Genomic DNA, 20,242 nt, shown 5'->3' with positions numbered 1-20,242 from the left:
CACTAGGCAAAGCGAGTGTTACACATTCTAATGCAAAGCCTATATAAACTGGTCAAATTTGAGAGTATTTAATACCATCATTCCCACAATCCTTAACAAGAAGTTGTAGAACTCGGGCCTCTGTACCTCCCTCTGCAATTGGATCCTCAACTTCCTAACTGGAAGACCGCAGTCTGTGCGGATTGGTGATAACATATCCTCCTCGCTGACAACCAACACTGGTGCACCTCAGGGATGTATGCTTAGCTCACTGCTCTACTCTCTGTACACACATGACTGTGTGGCTAGGCATAGCTCAAATACCATCTACAAATTTGCTGGCGATACAACCATTGTTGGTAGAATCTCAGGTGGTGACGAGAGGGCGTACAGGAGTGGATATGCCAACTAGTGGAATGGTGCCACAGCAACAACCTGGCACTCAACGTCAGTAAAATATAAGAGCTGATTGTGGACTTCAGGAAGGGTAAGACAAAGGAACACATACCAATCCTCATAGACGGATCAGAAATGGAGAGAGTGAGCAGCTTCAAGTTCCTGGGTGTCAAGATCTCTGAGGATCTAACCTGGTCCCAACATATCGATGTAGTCATAAAGTCAAGACAGTGGCTATACTTTATTAGGAGTTTGAAGAGATTTAGCATGTAAACAAATACACTCAAAATCTTCTATAGTTGTACCGTGGAGAGCATTCTGACAGGCTGCATCACTGTCTGGTATGGAGGGGCGCTCCTGCACAGGACTAAAAGAAACTGCAGAAGGTTGTAAATCTAGTCAGCTTCGGCTTGGGTACTAGCCTACAAAGTACCCAGGACATCTTCAGGGAGTGGTGTCTCAGAACAGCAGTGTCCATTATTAAGGACCACCAGCACCCAGGGCATGCCCTTTTCTCACTGTTACCATCAGGTACGAGATACAGCAGCCTGAAGACACACACTCAGCGATTCAGGAACAGCTTCTTCCCCTCTGCCATCCAATTCCTAAATAGACAATGAAGCTTTGGACACTACCTCACTTTTTTTAATAGACAGTATTTGTTTTCCAACATTTTAAAAAAATCTATTCAATATACATAATTGATTTACTTGTTTATTTGTTTTATTTTATTTATTTATTATTTTCCTCTCTCTCTCTGCTAGATTATGTATTGCATTGAACTGCTGCTAAATTAACAAATTTCATGTAACATGCCGGTGATAATAAACCTGATTCTGATTAACAGCTGCTAGAAAGGTGAAACAGCTCTAGACATTTAAATATGCAATTTTAGACTCCATATGGATCAAATTAGAAAATGTTCAAGAAGGAAAACTTGCAAGAATCAAACCATTAGAAAATCCTAACTTCTGTACTATTATTTTAAGTATATGATCTTTAGAATGATAAATCTTCCAGAGGCCTAAGAATTAAAGTTATACTTGGTCACAGAAACATGGAAAACCTACAGCACAATACAGGCCCTTCAGCTCACAATGCTGTGCTGAACATGTACTTACTTTACAAATTACCTAGGGTTACCCACAGCCCTCTATTTTTCTAAGCTCCATGTACCTATCTAAGAGTTTCTTAAAAGACCCTATTGTATCTGCCTCCACCAGTATCACCAGCAGCCCAGTCCACGCACTCACCACTCTCTGCATTAAAAAAAACTTACCCCTGACATCTCCTCTGTACCTACTTCCAAGCACCTTAAAACGCTGTCCTCTAGTGTTAGCCATTTCAGCCCTGGGAAAAAGCCTCTGACTATCCACACAATCAATGCCTCTCATCATCTTATATACCTCTGTCAGGTCACCTCTCATTCTCCGTTGCTCTAAGGAGAAAAGGCCAAACTCACTCAATCTATTCTCATAAGGAATGCTCGGCAATCCAGGAAACATCCTTGTAAATCTCCCTCTGCACCCTTTCTATAGTTCCTACATCCTTCCTGTAGTGAGGTGACCAGAACTGAGCACAGAATTCCAGGTGGGGACTGACCAGGGTTCTATATAGCTGTAACATTACCTCTCGGCTCTTGAACTCAATCCCGCAGTTGATGAAGGCCAATGCACCATATGCCTTCTTAAGCACACAGTCAACCTGCACAGCAGCTTTGAGTGTCTTATACACTCGGACTGCAAGATCTCTCTGATCCTCCACACTGCCAAGAGTCTTACCATTAATACTATATTCTGCAATATTTGACCTACCAAAATGAACCACCTCACACTCTGGGTTGAATTCCATCTGCCATTTCTCAGCCCAGTTTTGCATTCCTATCGATGTCCTGCTGACAACCCTCCACACTATCCACAAACACCCCCAACCTTTGTGTCAACAGCAAATGTACTAACCCATCTCTCCACTTCCTCATCCAGGTCATTTATAAAAATCACAATGAGTAGGGGTCCCAGAACAGATCCCTGAGGAACACCACTGGCCACCGAACTCCATGCAGAATATGACCCGTCCACAACTACTCTTTGCCTTCTGTGGGCAAGCCAATCCTGGATCCACAAAGCAAGGTCCCCTTCCTTGGATCCCATGCCTCCTTACTTTCTCAATAAGCCATGCATGGGGTACCTTATCAAATGCCTTGCTGAAGTCCATATACACTACATCTACAGCTCTACTTTCATCAACCTGTTTAGTCACATCCTCAAAAAATTCAATCAGGCTCATAAGGCATGACCCGCCTTTCACAAAGCCATGCTGACAATTCTTAATCATATTATACCTCTCCAAATGTTCATAAATCCTGCCTCTCAGGTTCTTCTCCATCAACTTAACAACCACTGAAATAAGACTCACTGGTCTATAATTTCCTGGGCTATCTCTACTCCCTTTCTTGAATAAGGGAACCACATCTGTAACCTTTCAGTCCTCCAAAACTTCTCCCAGCCCCATTGATGATATAAAGATCATTGCCAGAGGCTCAGCAATCTCTTCCCTCACCTCCCACAGTAGCCTGGGGTATTTCTCGTCCTGGTGACTTATCCAAGTTGATGCTTTCCAAAAGCTCCAGCACATCCTCTTTCTTAATGTCTATATGCTCAAGCTTTTCAGTCTGCTGTAAGTCATCCCTACAACCACCAAGGTCCTTTTCCACAGTGAACACGAAAGCAAAGTATTCATTAAGTGCCTCCGCTACTTCCTCCAGTTCCATACACACTTTTCCACTGTCACACTTGATTGGTTCTATTCTCTCACATCTTATTCTCTTGCTCTTCACATACTTGTAGAATGCCTTGGGGTTTTCCTTAATCCTGTCCGCCAAGGCCTTCTCACGGCCCCATCTGGCTCTCCTAATTTCATTCTTAAACCTCTTCCTGCTAGCCTTATAATTTTCTAGATCTCTATCATTACCTAGACTTTTGAACCTTTAATAAGCTTTCCTTCTTGCCTAGATTTTCTACAGTCTTTATACATCCTGGTTCCTGCACCCTACCATCCTTTCCTTGTTTCATTAGAATGTACCTATGCAGAACGCAAATATCCCCTGAACATTTGCCACATTTCTGCCGTGCATTTCCCTGAGAATATCTGTTCCCCCTTTATGCTTCAAGTTCCTTCCTGATAGCTTCCTATTTCCCCTTACTCTAATTAAAGGTTTTCCTGACTCGTCTGCTCCTATCCCTCTCCAATGTTATGGGAAAGGGGAAAGAATTGTGATCACCATCTCCAAAATGCTCTTCCACAGAGACCTGACACCTGACCAGGTTCATTTCCAAATTCCAGATCAAGTACAGCATCTGCTCTTGTAGGCTTATCTACATATTGTGTCAGGAAACCTTCCTGAGCACACCCAACAAACTCCACCCCATCTAAACCCCTTGTCTAGGGAGATGCCAATCAATATTGGGGAAATTAAAATCTCCCATCATGACAACCTTGTTATTATTGCACCGTTCCAGAATCTGTCTCCCCATCTGTTCGATGTCCCTGTTACTATGGTCTACAAAAAACACACAGTAGAGTTATTGACCTCTATCTGTTTTTAACTTTCACCCAGGGACTCAGTAGACAATCCCTCCATTATCTCCTCTTCTTCTGCAGCCATGACACTATCTCTGATCAACAGTGCCACGCCCCCATCTCTTTTGCCTCTGCTGCTGTCCTTTTTGAAACATCTAATGCCTGGCACTCTAAGTAGCCATTCTTGCCCCTGAGCCATCCAAGTCTCTGTAATGGCCACATCATAGCTTCAAGTATTGATCCACACTCTAAGCTCATCCACTTTGTTCATGATACCTCTTGCATTAAAATACACATCACAAATCATCAGTCTGAGTGCATCCCTTCTCTATCACCTGCCCATCCTCCCTTTCACACTGCCTACAAGCTTTCTCTATTTGTGAGCCAACTGCCCCTTCCTCCATCTCTTCAGTTCAGTTCCCACCCCCAAAACTAAACTCCCCCCCAATAGCCTTAGCAAACCTCCCTGCCAGGATAATGGTCCCCTTCGAATTCAAGTGCAACCCATCCATATTGCACAGGTCACACCTGCCCCAAAAGTGGTCCCAATGATCCAGAAATCTGAATCCCTGTCCCCTGCTCCAATCCTTCAGCCACACATTTATCCTCCACCTCACTCTATTCCTATACTCACTGTCGCGTGGCACAGGCAGTAACCCCGAGATTACTGTCCTTGTGGTTCTGCTTCTCAGCTTCTTTCCTAACTCCCTGTAGTCTGTTTTCAGGACCGCCTCCATTTTCCTACCTATGTTGTTGGTACCAATAGGTAGCACGACCTCTAGCTGTTCACCTTTCCAAATCAGGATATCGTGGACGTGATCTGGCACCTGGGAGGCAAACTACCATCCATGTTTCTTTACTGCGTTCACAGAATCGCCTATCTGACCCCCTAACTATGGAGTCACCTATCACTGCTGCCATCCTCTTCCTTTCCCTGCCCTTCTGAGCCACAGGGCCAGACACTGTGTCAGAGGCACCGCCACTGTTGCTTCCCCCAGGTAGTTCGTTTACTCCTCCCCACAGTACTCAAACTGGAGTACTTATTGCTAAGGGGGAGAGCCACAGGGGTACTCTCTAGTATCTGACTCTTGCTCTTCCCTCTCCTGTTACCCACTTACCGGCCCCAGTGTGACAACTTGCCTGTAGCTCATATCTATCACGTCCTTAGTTTCCCTGACCAGACGAAGGACATCGAGCTACATCTCCAGTTTCCTAACCCTGTTCCTAAGGAGCTGCAGCTTGACACACCTGGTGCAGAGTGGGCCATCCAGGAGGGTGGGAGTCCCCCGGACATTCTACATCTGACACCCAGAACAGAACCCCAGCCTCGTGGACATACTTCTTATTCCTATTCTTCACAAGTAACTTACCTCACCTCGACTCGATATCGCTGAAGCCCCATTGAGCCAAAGCCCTCTTACTCTGACTGTATCTACTCCGATGCCCGCTCTATAAAGCTGTCTTTTAAAATTCTTCCCACCGGTCTAACTTGCTGACATCCATGCACCTCCACGGTTGTGCCTCAATCAAATCGCTGAAGAAAAAAATGATCCCCTTTTAAATTCTTCCCGCCAGTCTAACTTGCTGATGTCCACGCGCCTGTGCAGTCGTGCCTCGATCAAACCGCTGAAAAAATGATCTCCTTTTACATTCTTCCCACTGGTCTAACTTGCTGACGTCCACGTGCCTCTACAGTCATATCAAGTAACTTTGTTTCAATGCAGGAAACTCTGATCAAGTTTGATCAATGGTAGTTTGTCTTTCCCACACAAGGACAAACTACCATTTGGCACTTCAATAGCAATTAACTATTATATATAGGCATCCGTTAGTCTCACGAGACCATGGATTCGCGCCTTGGAATGTTTCCAGGGCGCAGGCCTGGGCAAGGTTGTATGGAAGACCAGCAGTTGCCCATGTTGCAAGTCTCCCCTCTCCATGCCACAGATGTTGTCCAAGGGAAGGGCATTAGGACCCATACAGCTTGGCACTGGTGTTGTCGCAGAGCAATGTATGGTTAAGCACCTTGCTCAAGGACACACGCACCGCCTCAGCCAAGGCTCGAACTAGCGACCTTCAAATTACTAGTTAAGTGCCTTCACCACTTGGCCATTATAATTATAATTGTAGATTATAATTAACTATAATCTACAGTTTTAAAAAGGACAATATCTGTAATGTGAAAAAAAATCTTGAAGGAGTAAACTGAATATTCAAAATTGCCTTATTTATCCAGATCAAAACTGCAAGAGGGAAATAGAAGCTAATAGGAAAATGAACTCAGTTAAACTGGGACCAACTGGTTATTTTTGCATAGCAACTTCAGTGAATTGCAATGAGAAGCAATACCTGAGCATTACCAAATTCTGAGATGATATAAATTTTGAAATATCTAATTGGCAAACTACTGAGTAATGAATGGGCTACACTATGAACATTATTGTTTAGAAAAGGGATACGAAGAAGGAGGTCAGCATCTTTCCATGAATTCAAAATACATAGTTTCTACATAACTGCCAAAAATTTTACTCCTCAGCTAAGAATTTCTGTTGCCTTTAGTTGAACTCATCTTCACTGCACTATAGATAACTCCTTTCAGTTATTCTTTTAGAGCAGATGAGTTTAAAATCAAATCTACTCCAACAAGTTATGTCACTTATCTATCATGATTTCTATTAAATCTTATGAATCTAACCCAAGAATTAATTCTCTGCCATGTTGTATATTTTAGAATTAGGGTCTGTCCAAGTTGCATATTTTACTACCAGTTCTTTTATTTGTCCCACAGCCAGGAATCTTACTGGCTCAATTTTTTAGTATCTTGGTCATCAGTAAACTGTCTTTTGAAATGTTAATTCAATTTCTAATCTCTCACCTTTCTTAGTTGGTGGCTGCTACTGCTAAATGACATCAAGGACAAATTTGTTCAGATCATTACAGAACCAAAAGTAGTGCAATAAGGTAGCATAGTGGTTAGTATAACACTATTACAGCAGCAGGTGTAAGATCAGAGATTCCACCACTGTCTGTAAGGAATTTGTATGCTCTCCCTATGACAGTGTAGGTTTCCTCTAAGAGGTGCTCCAGTTTCCTCCCACGTTCCTAACAAATAAAGTTAGTGAATTTGAGGGCATGTTATGTTGTTGCTGGAAACGTGGCAATACTTGCAATGCTCACTGATTTGATACAAATGGAACATTTCACTGTATGTTCTGATGTATATGTGACAAAGAAATCTAATCTTATCAGTTTTTAAACATTGAGAAAGTGATGGTCCATTTCAAAGGATGCTAACAGAACAGAGTTGCAAAGTGATGCAGCTAGCGGTGCTGTTATCTCAGAGCTCCAGATGACCTGGGTTCAATCTTGACATCCAGACCATATGAGCTTGCACATTCTTTGTATCTGTTTATCGGATATCTTGGTTTCCTCCCAGATCCCAAATATAAGGGATTGGTCGGCCACTGTAAACTTCCTCTAGTAAGTGGATGGTAGAACCTTCGAAATAGGTGAGTTGATGAAAACTTGGAAGAATGTAATAAAAATGAAATAGTAGAAGTGCAGGATGTTTAATGGTCCATATGGACTCTGTGGGCCAAAGAGTCTGTTAAGGTTCTATGATTTAAAAGTTTAGATAGAATAATATAGCACTGAAGTTAAAAAAAAAGTGCAAGAAACAAGTTTAGTCACTGATCAAAAAGGTACGTCTTTAACTCCTAAAGAACCTGCTGAGAAATGGGATTTGAGGACTTAAAGGAGGATGTTTAAAGAAAGTTATGCATAGAAAGACAAATTCAAAGACTGAATTGTGTGCCACAGCCAAGGCAAATGAAGCAGTTAACAGTTGAGCAAAGAAAACAGTAGGCAGAAGAAGACAATCAGAAGACCGAGTTTTTTTAAATTCAGAGATACAGCAATGAGCACCATTGAGCACATCTACAAGGAGTGCTGTTGCAGGAAAGCAGCATCCATCATCCAGGCCATGCTCTCTTCTTGCTGCTGCCATCAGGAGGTTCAAGACCCTTAGGTTCGAACGACTACGTTCCAACAATTATTACTGTACAACCATCAGGCTCCCGAACCAATGTGAATAACTTTACTCACCTCAACTCTGAACTGATTCTACAACCTACGGACTCACTTTCAAGGATCCAACTCATGTTCTAGGTATTATTTATTTACTATTATTTGCAAAGCTCGTCTTCTTGCAAATTGGTTGTTTATTTGTCTTTGTGTATAGCTTTTCATTGAATTCTATTGTATTCTGTGTCTTCCTGTGTAAGTCAGCAAAAAATCTCAAGACAGTATATGCTGACACATACATACTTTGATAATAAATTTACTTAGTACTGTGAACAGCACGGTAACAGCTCCTTCTGGCCCAATGAGTCCTTGCTGCTCAATTATGTGACCAATTAACCTAACTCCTATGTCTTTCATATGTAGGAGGATGTCATAACAAGAACATATAAAGTCCTTACACACAGAATTGAACCCAGGTCACTGGTGCTGTGAAAGCATTACGCTAACTGCTATGCTACTGTACCATCTAGGATAGGTCATAACGTTTAAGCAGCTATTGAAGGTGGAGCTCATAGTATGTATGACAAGAAAGTGCCCAAGATCAGGGAACCATTTGCTGCTCCAGACAAAATGAAACTCAAAAAGGAAACTTCGTAACACGTTTTGCCACAATTTAGCACTTTTACTTCACAATTCATTGGGAGTTTGTTGAGCCTTGGTATTTCTACAAATGTATGGCAGAGAGCTCACAGCCTGGTATGGAGGCTGCAGAGTTGTTTACTTAACCAGCTTTTTCATTAGCACAATTCTCCCCACCACTGAGGACTTCTTCAAGATGCGGTGCCTCAAGTCAGCAGCACATATCACTAAAGACCCTCACTATCTAAGACATGCCCTCTTCTCATTACTACAAGGGAGGTGGTACAGAAGCCTGAAAACCCACACTCAACAATTTAGGATCAGCTCCTTCCTTTCTGCCATCTGTAACAGTCCATGAATCCAATCATTTGACTAGATATCCAGTGGATCACCCTTCATGATTTCAGCCAATTTCAACATGATGTCAGTACCAATTACACATGATGTTACTACAAATAGCACTCATTTCTCCCACCATTCCCTAAGCAACTCCCTGGATCAGTTTTCCTACCACCAACAACACTCACAACCCTGCCACCCCGCCCCCCCCCCCCCAAAAAAAAACAAGAGATACACCACCTGTCCTTATTATACCTTCCCACCATTCAGGGACCAAAATAAAAAATCTTCTTCCAGTTGAAGCAGTAAATCTCGTCTTTCAATTCAGTATAATGCATTCAGTGCTCATGTAGTGGTTTTCTCTAGATTGAAAAATATAAATGCAGATTTGATGACAAATCTGCAGAAAACTTCTGTTCAGTTCATCAAGGGTGATCCTTACATTTCTGGTTGCCTGCCAATTTAATTACCCATTCCACTCACACTCTGGCTTATATTTTTGGCCTCACTTTTCCTCCAGAGACCAGTGTAAATGAGGAATGACATTCCATCTATTCACCGGACATGTTACAGCCCTTGGACTTCAACATTGATGTCAGCTTTGATAATTAGCCTTTCCAATTTATGTCAGAACCAACAAGATGCAACATTACTAACCTGCAACTTCTGACAAAAAGGTCTCTGTCCTGAAACGTTAGTTGTTTTCCTTTCCGCAGTTGAGGCCTGACTTTGAATATTTTCAACATTTTCTGCTTTTATTTTAGATTTCTAGCACAAGCAGATCTTTTGATTTTTACTTTTTGTGGCATAGATGCAGCATGAAATAGTGCATTTTGAGCACTCATTTCATATTTCCAGCAATTGCAGTATCCCATGGCTTTCAAATTCACAACTTATGCTCATTCATCATGCATAAACCTCATGCCCCTTTTAAACAGCATAACAACAATGGGAAATCCACCACAAACTCCAAGAATGTCAGAAGGTGAAAAACTGTTATCATAGTTAAAGAGAGGTTTGAACAAATGACATAAAACATTCTGCAGTTTATGGTATTCTCTCAAATTCAACTGATAAGACTTTTGAGCATCTACAATTACCTTCAAACTCCAGCCACCAACCGTTACTTTGACTTCTATCACATAACACCCAGTACCACCCCCCCGCCCCCACACAATCATTAGTAGCAATAGCTTCAGGTCAGTCAGCATCTTCAGAATCTTGATAATACTTCTTTCTTCCCTCTCATTCAACTCTGATGGAGGGCATCAATACAAAGTATGAACTCTACACTGAGTGCTTCCAGCTTTTTCCTTCCCCCCCCCCAATCATTTCAAATTTCCTGTGTTTGCAGTGTTTTGTTTTTGTGGTTTATTCACAAACCAGGAATTTGTCTTAGATCAATGCCAAAATACTGCAGGACAAATTTTGCAAGCAAAACGAAAAATCAAGTTTTCATGTACGAGTTGTATTTCCAGGATTTTCTTAAATTTCTTAAACTTTTTGTGCATTTCTTTTAAGCCTCTGCCAAAAGCTTTATTGATTCAGGCTTAACAAATTGATACTTTAACTCTCCTTACCCAGGCTACCATGGTAGGCTCCATCACCAGCAAGAATCAGATTAAAAGTTGAAATGTTCCTAAATTTGCATGGTTTTAACAAAAACCATACTTAATCTACATAAATGAGTTGATGCTCCAATCTTCAGTTCTTATCCATTAAGTTGTAAAGCATGCCACAGCTCCTGGATTTCTTCTGGTCCAGGTGATTGTTGGTTTTCACATTCATACTCTAATAAGAATGGCAATTTAAACTCAAACATCTTAGTATTGGCAAAATTGCCATTAAAACACACAAATTATCAGGCAGATTTTTATTTCTTACCTAAGAGGTTTCAATAACTATAGTTTGATTAAAAAAGCCTTTTAAAATTCAGATTTTAATAATTTATTTTTGATAACCACCAACTCATTAAGACAAGAATCTATTTGGTAAAGCTGTTAATTACTTCCTGTTTCCTTCATTGCTACATCAGTACTTTCAGAAGTGATTTAAAAAAGGACCAAAAGATTAAGTACATTTTTTAAATATTAGGATTGCACCAGCAAATTGGATAACTACATAGGAATAAAAACTGATAGGGAAGATAATTTCAACAATGTTAGTTATATTGAGTACTGGGTCGAAAACAATTTGAACTTTTTTTAATCCTGACCATTTTCAAACAGCTACTGAAAGGAAACATTTTTATTTCCTGCTAAGACTAATTCAAATCATAGTCAGAAGGGTTTTAGGAGACTTTTTGGGCATCTCAGATTCTAGTCAATTTTGGTGAAAGTGATATAAACAGGACTTGTCAAATTTCCTTTCCTTTAATATTCAACATGTTTTTTTTGGTGTCAACACAACAATCTAAATGAAACATACCAACAAGAAAACAAACCTCTTCGTAAATAAAAACCTCCAAACTCAACATATGTAGAACAGTTGGTGGCAGGTTGCAACTTAACCATCCTTTTAACTTTTCCCATTTTCATTCCTGAAGACATCAGCTGGTTGCTAAGGATCTTAGAACACTTCAGCCAAGTGGTTATAATCAGTACAAATGCTATTTGACCTTAGAGACTGGCAGCTGATCTAATTCTATCTTAACTTGACAGTCAGGTTGCTGAACAGTATTCAGAAAGAGCAATATTTTTGTTTTCTTAACGCTAGGCAAGAAATGCACTGTAAAATTACCACTTCTACCCAGTAGAGACATCAAACTCAGTAAAAAGCAGAGCTTAAATAAAGAATCTTAATGGGCTATGTATTCGTGATATGTTGGATAACTATGTCAAAGTTCCAATCTAGAGCTTTGATAAAGTGCATATTATTCAAATACATGAAGTCCCTGCAATAATGTTGATTGTGAAAAGAGGCACACAAGGGGACATTAAATGCAATCTAAAACTCCGGTTCCAAACGCCTTTGAAATAATTTCCCTTGGGATCAATAAAGTATGACTATGACTAGTTATACTGCATATAAAATTTCATTTACTAGATTACAAAAATAAACTTGCACAAATTTTGAAAGTTGGACAGCAGGACCAGTTCTTTGCTTATTAAAGCATTCCTTGAAGTGTTTAAAAGTAGTAATCTTGCAGTTTTATTCAAAGATGAAAATGAAGGAAACATTAAGAAAATTATACTCAGATAGGGTTTGCAGTATCTTACAAATAACTAGATTTATAACAAAATCAAAATGAAATGTAAATTTAATAAAAAACATTAGCTTGATCAACTTTTGTAAAATCTGATTGAAATGCTTATGAACATGATAAAAACATTTGGAACAACCTTTCTGATACCCATTTTCCTCCCCAGTAAACAAAAGGCATGAGGGCAAACCTTCGAGAAGTACTGCAATTAGCAAAGTGTCTCGTTTTCAACCTGGGATATTAAGGTGGACAGTTGCGAGAGATCAGAGAATCCTGACAGCTACTTGTATGAACAAGGACCAAGATACCATGGATTTTGAATCTCCATTAGAAAAATTAGAAAAATATAGAAAAGATAGAAAAATTCAACATTATATAATTTTAGATGCAATCCATATTCCAAGATTTCCGAATCAATTGATTATTCAAGGGTTTGAGAACAAAACTAGAAACTCAGAAATAACATACTCTACACTTAAGACTGAAGCAATCAATTTAGCACCCACAGTACCATTTATACTAAGAAATGCTGGTATATTTAACATGCTTAGAATGTGATACTGATGAGACTGTGGCCAGCTGCACATTAGAGTTCTTCTATATTATCTGTGCATTAATATGCAATTACTCTTAGTGTTTAATTCTCAGCTTTCATTTTTTGATCTTGTGCATTTCAATGTTACCTCCTTCAAAAGATATTATTCATCAACATATGATCAACTTAAATTCAGCATAACACATTAACTTGTATATCTAAAAACTGGTAGAACTCGCACTGCGTTCTCTTAAAAAATATTAAGCCCCATAGTTACAGATCTTCAGCTTAACTTTTAACCTACTCTAAGATCAATCTAAACTTTCCCTCCTACATTGCCCTCCATCTCTTCTATCATATGCCTAAGACTTTCTTAAATGTAGCCGCCTCTACCATTACTCCAGACAGTGCTGCATGTAACCACAACCTAAAAAAAACCATGTAGCTCTGAAATCCCACGTACATGTTCTTCCAATCACCTTAAAATTATACCCCTTTGTATTAGCCATTTGAGCCCAGAGAAAATGTCCCTGGCAGTATACTCAATCTATGCCTCTCATTTTTTTTACAGCATGGTAACCAGCCCTTCCAGCCCAATGAGCCCAAGCCGTCCAATGAAAGCCATTTGATCAATTAACCTACTAATCTCTATGTCTTTGACTCAGCAGCGCCCAAACTATCTTGGGTGTTTAAAGACAGCAAATCTTCCCCAAAAGCTGTTGGTAAGCTTATATCGATGTGTAATTGAAAGCATACTAACCTATTGGATGACAGTATGGTACACTAGCTGCAACAAGGTGGACCAAAAGTCACTTCAACAAGTGATCAGGACTGCACAGTTAATCATCGGGACAAAACTACTAGATATGGAAACATCTTCAACTCATGAAATCGTGATGGACTCATTCACCCCAGTAATCACCTGCTCAATCCCCTACCATCAGGCAGGAGATACAGAAACATCTCTGCATGGACATCCGGACGGAAAATGCTTCTTCCCCCAGGACTGTCATACAACTGAACAATGACCTTCCACCACCCCCCAGCCGCCCAATCCCACAGTCCACAGGCACTATGGGCAATCTCTAAATGCAATACATGGGCATAATCTTTGATGCTATTTTATATTTAATCATTGTATTTTATAACATGGGCATGTGCAACATTTGAATGGAGAAGCCACTTTAATTTTAGAGTTATTTGTTTTTAGTTCAGTTGTAACTTTGATGTCATTCCAAATAAATAACTCAGATGTTATTTTTATTTTTACTGATTGTGCTTTTAGTAACTGAATTACCAGTATCCTGTGTTGCACTGAATGGAGCATCACTACAATCTCAGCGCCTTCAGCAATGACAATAAAGCTGTAATTATGTGGGAGGAAACCAAAGCACCCGGGGGAAACCCATGTAAACACAGAGAGAATGTACAAATCCTCCACAGATAGCGGTGGGAATTGAACCTCAGGTCGCTGGTGCTATAATAGCATTATGCTACTGTGAACCCCATGTAGACACAGGGAGAATGTACAAACCCTCTACAGATAGCGGTGGGAATTGAACCCGGGGTGGCTGGTGCTATAATAGCATTATGCTACTGCACTACCTATCAGATATTATATTTAAGATTTCACTGCAGAACATTCATGCAATGATTTCGAGTGCAAAACTGATCAAACTATCAAGCTAAAAAAATTGATTTGAAACTCAAGTATAACTTCGGTTATAGTGTTTTTCTCAGCATAATACTTGAATAGCTATTGATTGTATCAAATGAAATGTTTCATAAAAAGATACGTCACAACATAAATCTCAAGATTTTATTTTAAGAAATTTTATTTCTTAAATGTGACGGATTTCGAGTGCACCATTATGAACAAGAACTAAACCTAAGTCCAATTTTATTATTTGCACACTTTCCAGAGTAGACAATGGACAGGTCAGAGTAGGAAAGTTACTGTGCTCGAGAAAAATCGAGCAAGTCAGGCAACACCACACTCATCAATTTAGTCTTCGACCCTGCCTGCAAAACGTTAAAACAAGGAGAGATACACTAGTATGTTTCAGTGTTTTAGTGCCTATCTGAGGTATTCTGGCCCTATCTGTAAATATAGATGGATCAAGTCCCCAACCCAACTAAAGGCGGATACTTTTATTTTAAGAGTTCTTCTAGATAATTCTGAGGTCATGCCCTACCATTGTCATAAACGATAGCTCATAATCCAGAGCTATTAATGCTTCCTGCAAAATCAATTATAGAAAATATTAGCAACACACATCAAAGTTGCTGGTGAACGCGGCAGGCCAGGCAGCATCTGTAGGAAGAGGTGCAGTCGACGTTTCAGGCCGAGACCCTTCGTCAGGATGAAGGATCTCAGCCTGAAACGTCGACTGCACCTCTTCCTACAGATGCTGCCTGGCCTGCCGCGTTCACCAGCAACTTTGATGTGTGTTGCTTGAATTTCCAGCATCTGCAGAATTCCTGTTGTTTGCATAGAAAATATTAAATTAAACTGTAAATACTGAAATATGAAAAAAAACAAAGTGATGTGAAAAAGCAAATGTATTTGATTATTTTTAAAATATTCACAACTCCCACATGGAGGATTCTGTGCCACGGCGCAGCTGACAGCAGTTTGAGAGATGCAGGTCAATACTCACATTTGATCATTAAACCCTAACCAACCTACAGCTGCTCTCATCAATCAAGGTTTATGAAAATTATTGATTCACCAATGCCTGAAGTAATTTGGTGCAATCTGACATTTAGGATGATATTTAAACACCTGTGGCTTTTACAATAAAATGAAATTTATCATTTGTTAACATGGTGGATGCCACTAGACAATGGACTGAATTTTAGGGACAGTACAATTTCCACTCACCAAGAACAGCAAACATTATTTTAGTCTAACAAAGAAAAATTTCATTATCAAAAATTAAAACCATTTTTGCAGCAGCAGTCTCATCAAATCCATTTTTCCAAAAATAAAATTAACAAATGTGCCTCCCAACACATCTTACCCAGAAATGTTATTTGCACAAGGCAAATAATGACAACAAGAACATCTTAGAATCATAGAAATTTCTAATTAGCAGGCCTTTTGACTTCAAGTGCAATTTTGAAGAGCAATTCAATTACACTCCCTAATTCTTAGTATTAATTTCGTCCCATCCCCCCCCCCCAAGTATTCAGTTCATCTGAGAACTTCCACATCCATTGAACTTTCAAGCAACACCTTTTAAATCTTAATTATTTAACGCACAGATGTTTTTTCACTTGTTGCGTGGGCAACCACCTTAAATTCTTGGAATCCTGGTTACTGAGCTTCAGCAGTGAAGGGTTGTTTCTCACTCTCCCCAAACCCTTTATGGTACTAAAACTTTGTCAAATATCTTCAGGACTTTCATTACTCCAAGAACTACAGCCTCACCAGTCTACTCATAGAGCAACATCTTATATTCAGTCTGAGTAGCCTCCAACTTGATGGCCGAATATCAATTTCTGCAGCTGGTAGAAAATTTTCTCCCTCCCTCTTCCTCTATTCCCACTCTGACCTTTTACCTCTTCTCATCTGCCTATCACTTCCCCTGCGTCCCCTCTCCCTTCCCTTTCTCCTATGGTCCACTCTCCTCTATCATCTTTCTTCTCCAGCCCTTGACCGCTCCCACCCACCTGGCTTCCCCACCTTCCCTTTCCTCTGCCTTTTTATTCTGGCGTCTCCCCCCTTCCTTCTCAGTCCTGAAGAAGGGTCTTGGCCCAAAATGCCAACTGCTTATTCATCTCCATAGATGCTGCCTGGCCTGCTGAGTTGCTCCAGTGTTTTGTGTGGGTTGTTTTGGATTTCCAGCATCTGCAGAATATCTTGTGTTTACTCATGTAGTTCCTGGTTCCACTCCAAAGTCATCAAATAATTTAAAATTGAAGGGAGTATTTTCTTAGACAGTTGTGATTCTTATCATTGTCTCCTCAAACAGGATAATTAATCAGAATGTATATTCACACTTACAATTAAGAAGATTATGGAAATCAGGTAGAAAAACTAGAAATAAGACCCATAATTTTACTGAAGGGCAGAGCAGGCTTAATAAACTGTATCACCAACTCATGTTTTAACTTCTCTTGTGCTTGGTGTATGGAACCTGCAATTTCGTGTGCTACTCTAGCAGACACCAGGTTCTGCATAACTTCCTGTATTTTAACTCTTGTACCTCCAACTATGTAGTGCAAAGAAAGCTTAAGTTTCAGTATGATGCACTTTACTCACGTAACCGAATTAAGCGCGAAATTCACTTTAAACATAATCCCTTGCACTATTCTGTATCAATTTAAAAAGATTCAAGCCACAAAAATACAGCAAACAAACGTATGGTGGGAGAACATCTTGAATCCGAAGTTACATATCTACAACAGTTTCTAGCTTTAAAATGGCAAAAAGCTTGCAAAACTTTTGTTGCTACTGGGTTCCCTGTGTTATATCCACGCAAGTAGGGACTCACGAAACAGAAAATTGCACTTTGCATCATTAAGTGATAGTTTCTCTTTTTTTGAACTTTAGACGAGCAACAGATCAACAATAGACCCTCCCCTCGTGGCTCTTTTGACTGCAAGTCAGAAATGACAACGTATCTCTCAGTTATCGTTTAATAAATTTAGCAATAGTCGAGGTCAGAAATTTCTAAAATTGAAGTCTGGTTTGAGACAACATCCACCCACCAAAATTATGAATATTACGAACAAGTTATTGAATTATTTTAAATAAAACAGATCAACCGGGACCCATTACAAAACAGAGGCAGAGAAGAGAGCAGAACAGGGAAACCTTTGGCCCTTCCTGCTGTCAGGAGCAGACTACAGGAGCAGGGTAGGCCTCGAGTCTCAGCAGCAGGGAAGTGAGGAGAAACCTGGGCCTCGAATTAGCACCAACACCGACCTTGCGTTCGCCTCCGCTGGCGCACACTTCGAATTGCCCTCGGCGGAATTCATACGAGAGTGGGTGAGAAGCGGGGCAGCGCCGGAGGGGAGGTGGGGAAGGCCTTGCCCAGAGGCGGGGTGGGTGTGCGAGGGCAGCCTCTGCTCTCCGGCTCCAGCTCCAGCCCCAGCCCCGTCTTTCTTTCTCTCTCTCTCTCTCTCTCTCTCCCTCCGTGTGTTTCCCCTCTCCTTGCTTCCGGCTACTGCTGGTGAGGACAGGCTCCGGGTGTCTCCTACAGCCGGCCCGGACCTCGCTGCTGCAGCCGCCGCCACCCCTCAACTCCCCGCTCCGCCATCTTGATGCGAAGACTCCCGTTGGGTGCTGGCGCTCCCAGCATGCCGTGCGCTGCGGGGCTCGGGGGCGAGCACCGTGCTCGCCTCTTAAAGGGGCACTGCCCTCTCCTCTCTGCCAATATCCCCTTCCCCACAACATGCAGAATCTTGCCCATCCTTCAGCATCCCGTCTCACTTACGCTTCTACTCCCTCCTCCATATACAAATAAAGACTCCAATGTGCTACTAAGACAAGAAAAAGTATTCCTCACATGAACTTGTATTTGTAGAACGTTCCAATTTAGAATTCACAAATTGCTGTTAAATATAGCACTACAGACATCTTTCCACTTGTAAATAATGAATTCCACAGCAAGTTTATAAACATATTTTGATCATAAAGTCAAAGTCGAGTTTGCTGTCATATGCACAAGTAAATGTATATACAGTTTGTACTGCAGCAGCATTATCACAAGCACATAGTATCAGATAAGCAGCATTCACATGGTAAACATAAATTAAACACAAATTATTCACATTTATATAAGAAAGAACATCATTAGAACAATAAAGTCTATTATGGTGCAAAGTGATCAATATGGTTGTGGTGTTGCTTTATAGAGGAAGTGATAGGGTTGTGCAGGTTGGTTCAAGAACTGAATGGCTGAAGGAAAATAGTTGTTCTTTAACCTGATGGTGTGGAACTTCAAGTTCTGTTTCTCAATTCGAGTTTATTGTCATATGCACAGGTAAGGTGAGGTACAAGTAGAATGAAAAACCTGCTTGCTATAGCATACAGGCATGTAGATCCTGTCAATACAGAGAGTAAATTATACATGTAGTGAAAAAAGACTGTGCCAATCAAGGCACTCGTGCCAAATGAAAACATCCTGAGGCAAGTCTACGATAGTGCAAGGTGCTCTGTAATGATCCGCTGCTGAGGTTGTGCAGGTTGGTTCAAGAACCTGAAGGTTGTCGGTAAGTAGCTGTTCCTGAAACTGGTGGTAGGGGTTTACAGGACTCCTGCCCAAAAGCAGGAGTGAGAAGAAGCAAGAATATGTATTTATTTTATTGATCTTGTGCATTAATTTACACCATTGTGCATCCTGGCTGCAATGTGCAACTACTCTCTCTACAATCATCTGGAGAACAGTCTTCAAAGTAAGTTTATTATCAAACTACATCAATGTCACCGAGTACTATCCTGAGATTCATTTTCTACCAGGAATTCACGGTAGAACAAGTAAAATAGGATCAATGATAAACTACACACAAACAAAGACTGACAAATTATGCAAATACAGAGAGAAACAAATCAGAATAATAAATAAACTGACACGTGTCTTCAAAAACATTTTCAATCTTTCATTGCTATAGTCAAAAGTTCCCACCTACTTCAAAAGGGCAGCGACTATACCAGTGTCCAAGAAGAGCAGGGTGAACTGCCTTAATGACTATCAACCAGTAGCACTCACACCTACCATGATGAAGTGCTTTGAGAGGTTGGTTATGGCTGGAATCAACTCCTGTCTCAGCAAGGACCTGGACCCAGTGCAGTTTGCCTATTGTCACAATAGGTCTACAGCGGATGCAATCTCATTGACTCTTTATGCAGCCTTGGATCACCTGGACAATGCTAATACTTATGTCAGGCTGCTGATTATTGACTACAGCTCAGCATTTAATACAATAATTTCTACAGGTCTTATCAAAAAGCTCAGAAACTTGTGCCTCTGTACCTCCCCCTGCAAATGGATCCTTGACTTCCATACGGAAGGACCACAATTGTGCGGAGCGGACCTCGCTGATAATCAACACTGGCCTGCCTTCAAGGGTGTCTGCTTAACCCACTGCTCTACTCTCATTCCCATGATTATGTCGCTAGGCGATCTATAAACTTGCTGATGACACAGCTATCATTGGCAGAATTTCAGATGGTGACGAGAAGGCGTACAGAAGTGAAATAGATCAGCTGGTTGACTCCTGTCAGAGCACCAGCCTTGCACTCATCATCAGTAGGACCGAAGAATTGACTGGATTTCAGAAAAGGTAAGATGAAGGAGTACACACCATTCCGCATAGAGGGATCAGAAGGGGAAAGAATGAGCAATTTCAAATTCCGGGTGTCAACATCTCTGAGGATCTATCCTGGGGCCAACATATTGATGCAGCTACAAAGAAGGCACAATAGTGATTATATTTCATTAAGACTTTGAGGAGATTTGGTTTGTCACTAAAGACACTCATAAATTTCTACAAATGTGCTGTGGAGAGCATTCTAACTGGCTGCATCACCATCTGGTACA

General features: G+C 40.7%; 1 protein-coding gene across 1 annotated transcript in view; it reads right to left on the bottom strand.

Annotated features, from left to right (window-relative positions):
* Positions 1-17,983, bottom strand: part of ube3a (ubiquitin protein ligase E3A) — a 45,647-nt gene extending 27,664 nt beyond the window's left edge. The window contains exon 1 of the mRNA XM_072262736.1: positions 17,626-17,983. Within this exon, the coding sequence (XP_072118837.1) occupies positions 17,626-17,678 (53 nt within the window). The 5' untranslated portion in view covers positions 17,679-17,983. The remainder of the gene's footprint in view (positions 1-17,625) is intronic.
* Between the last annotated feature and the right edge of the window lie 2,259 nt (positions 17,984-20,242).

This window comes from Mobula birostris, chromosome 7, assembly GCF_030028105.1.
Source record: "Mobula birostris isolate sMobBir1 chromosome 7, sMobBir1.hap1, whole genome shotgun sequence".
Classification (NCBI taxonomy): Eukaryota; Metazoa; Chordata; class Chondrichthyes; order Myliobatiformes; family Myliobatidae; genus Mobula; species Mobula birostris.
Note: the sequence above shows the minus strand (reverse complement) of the source record. Positions and strands in the feature narration are given on the sequence as shown.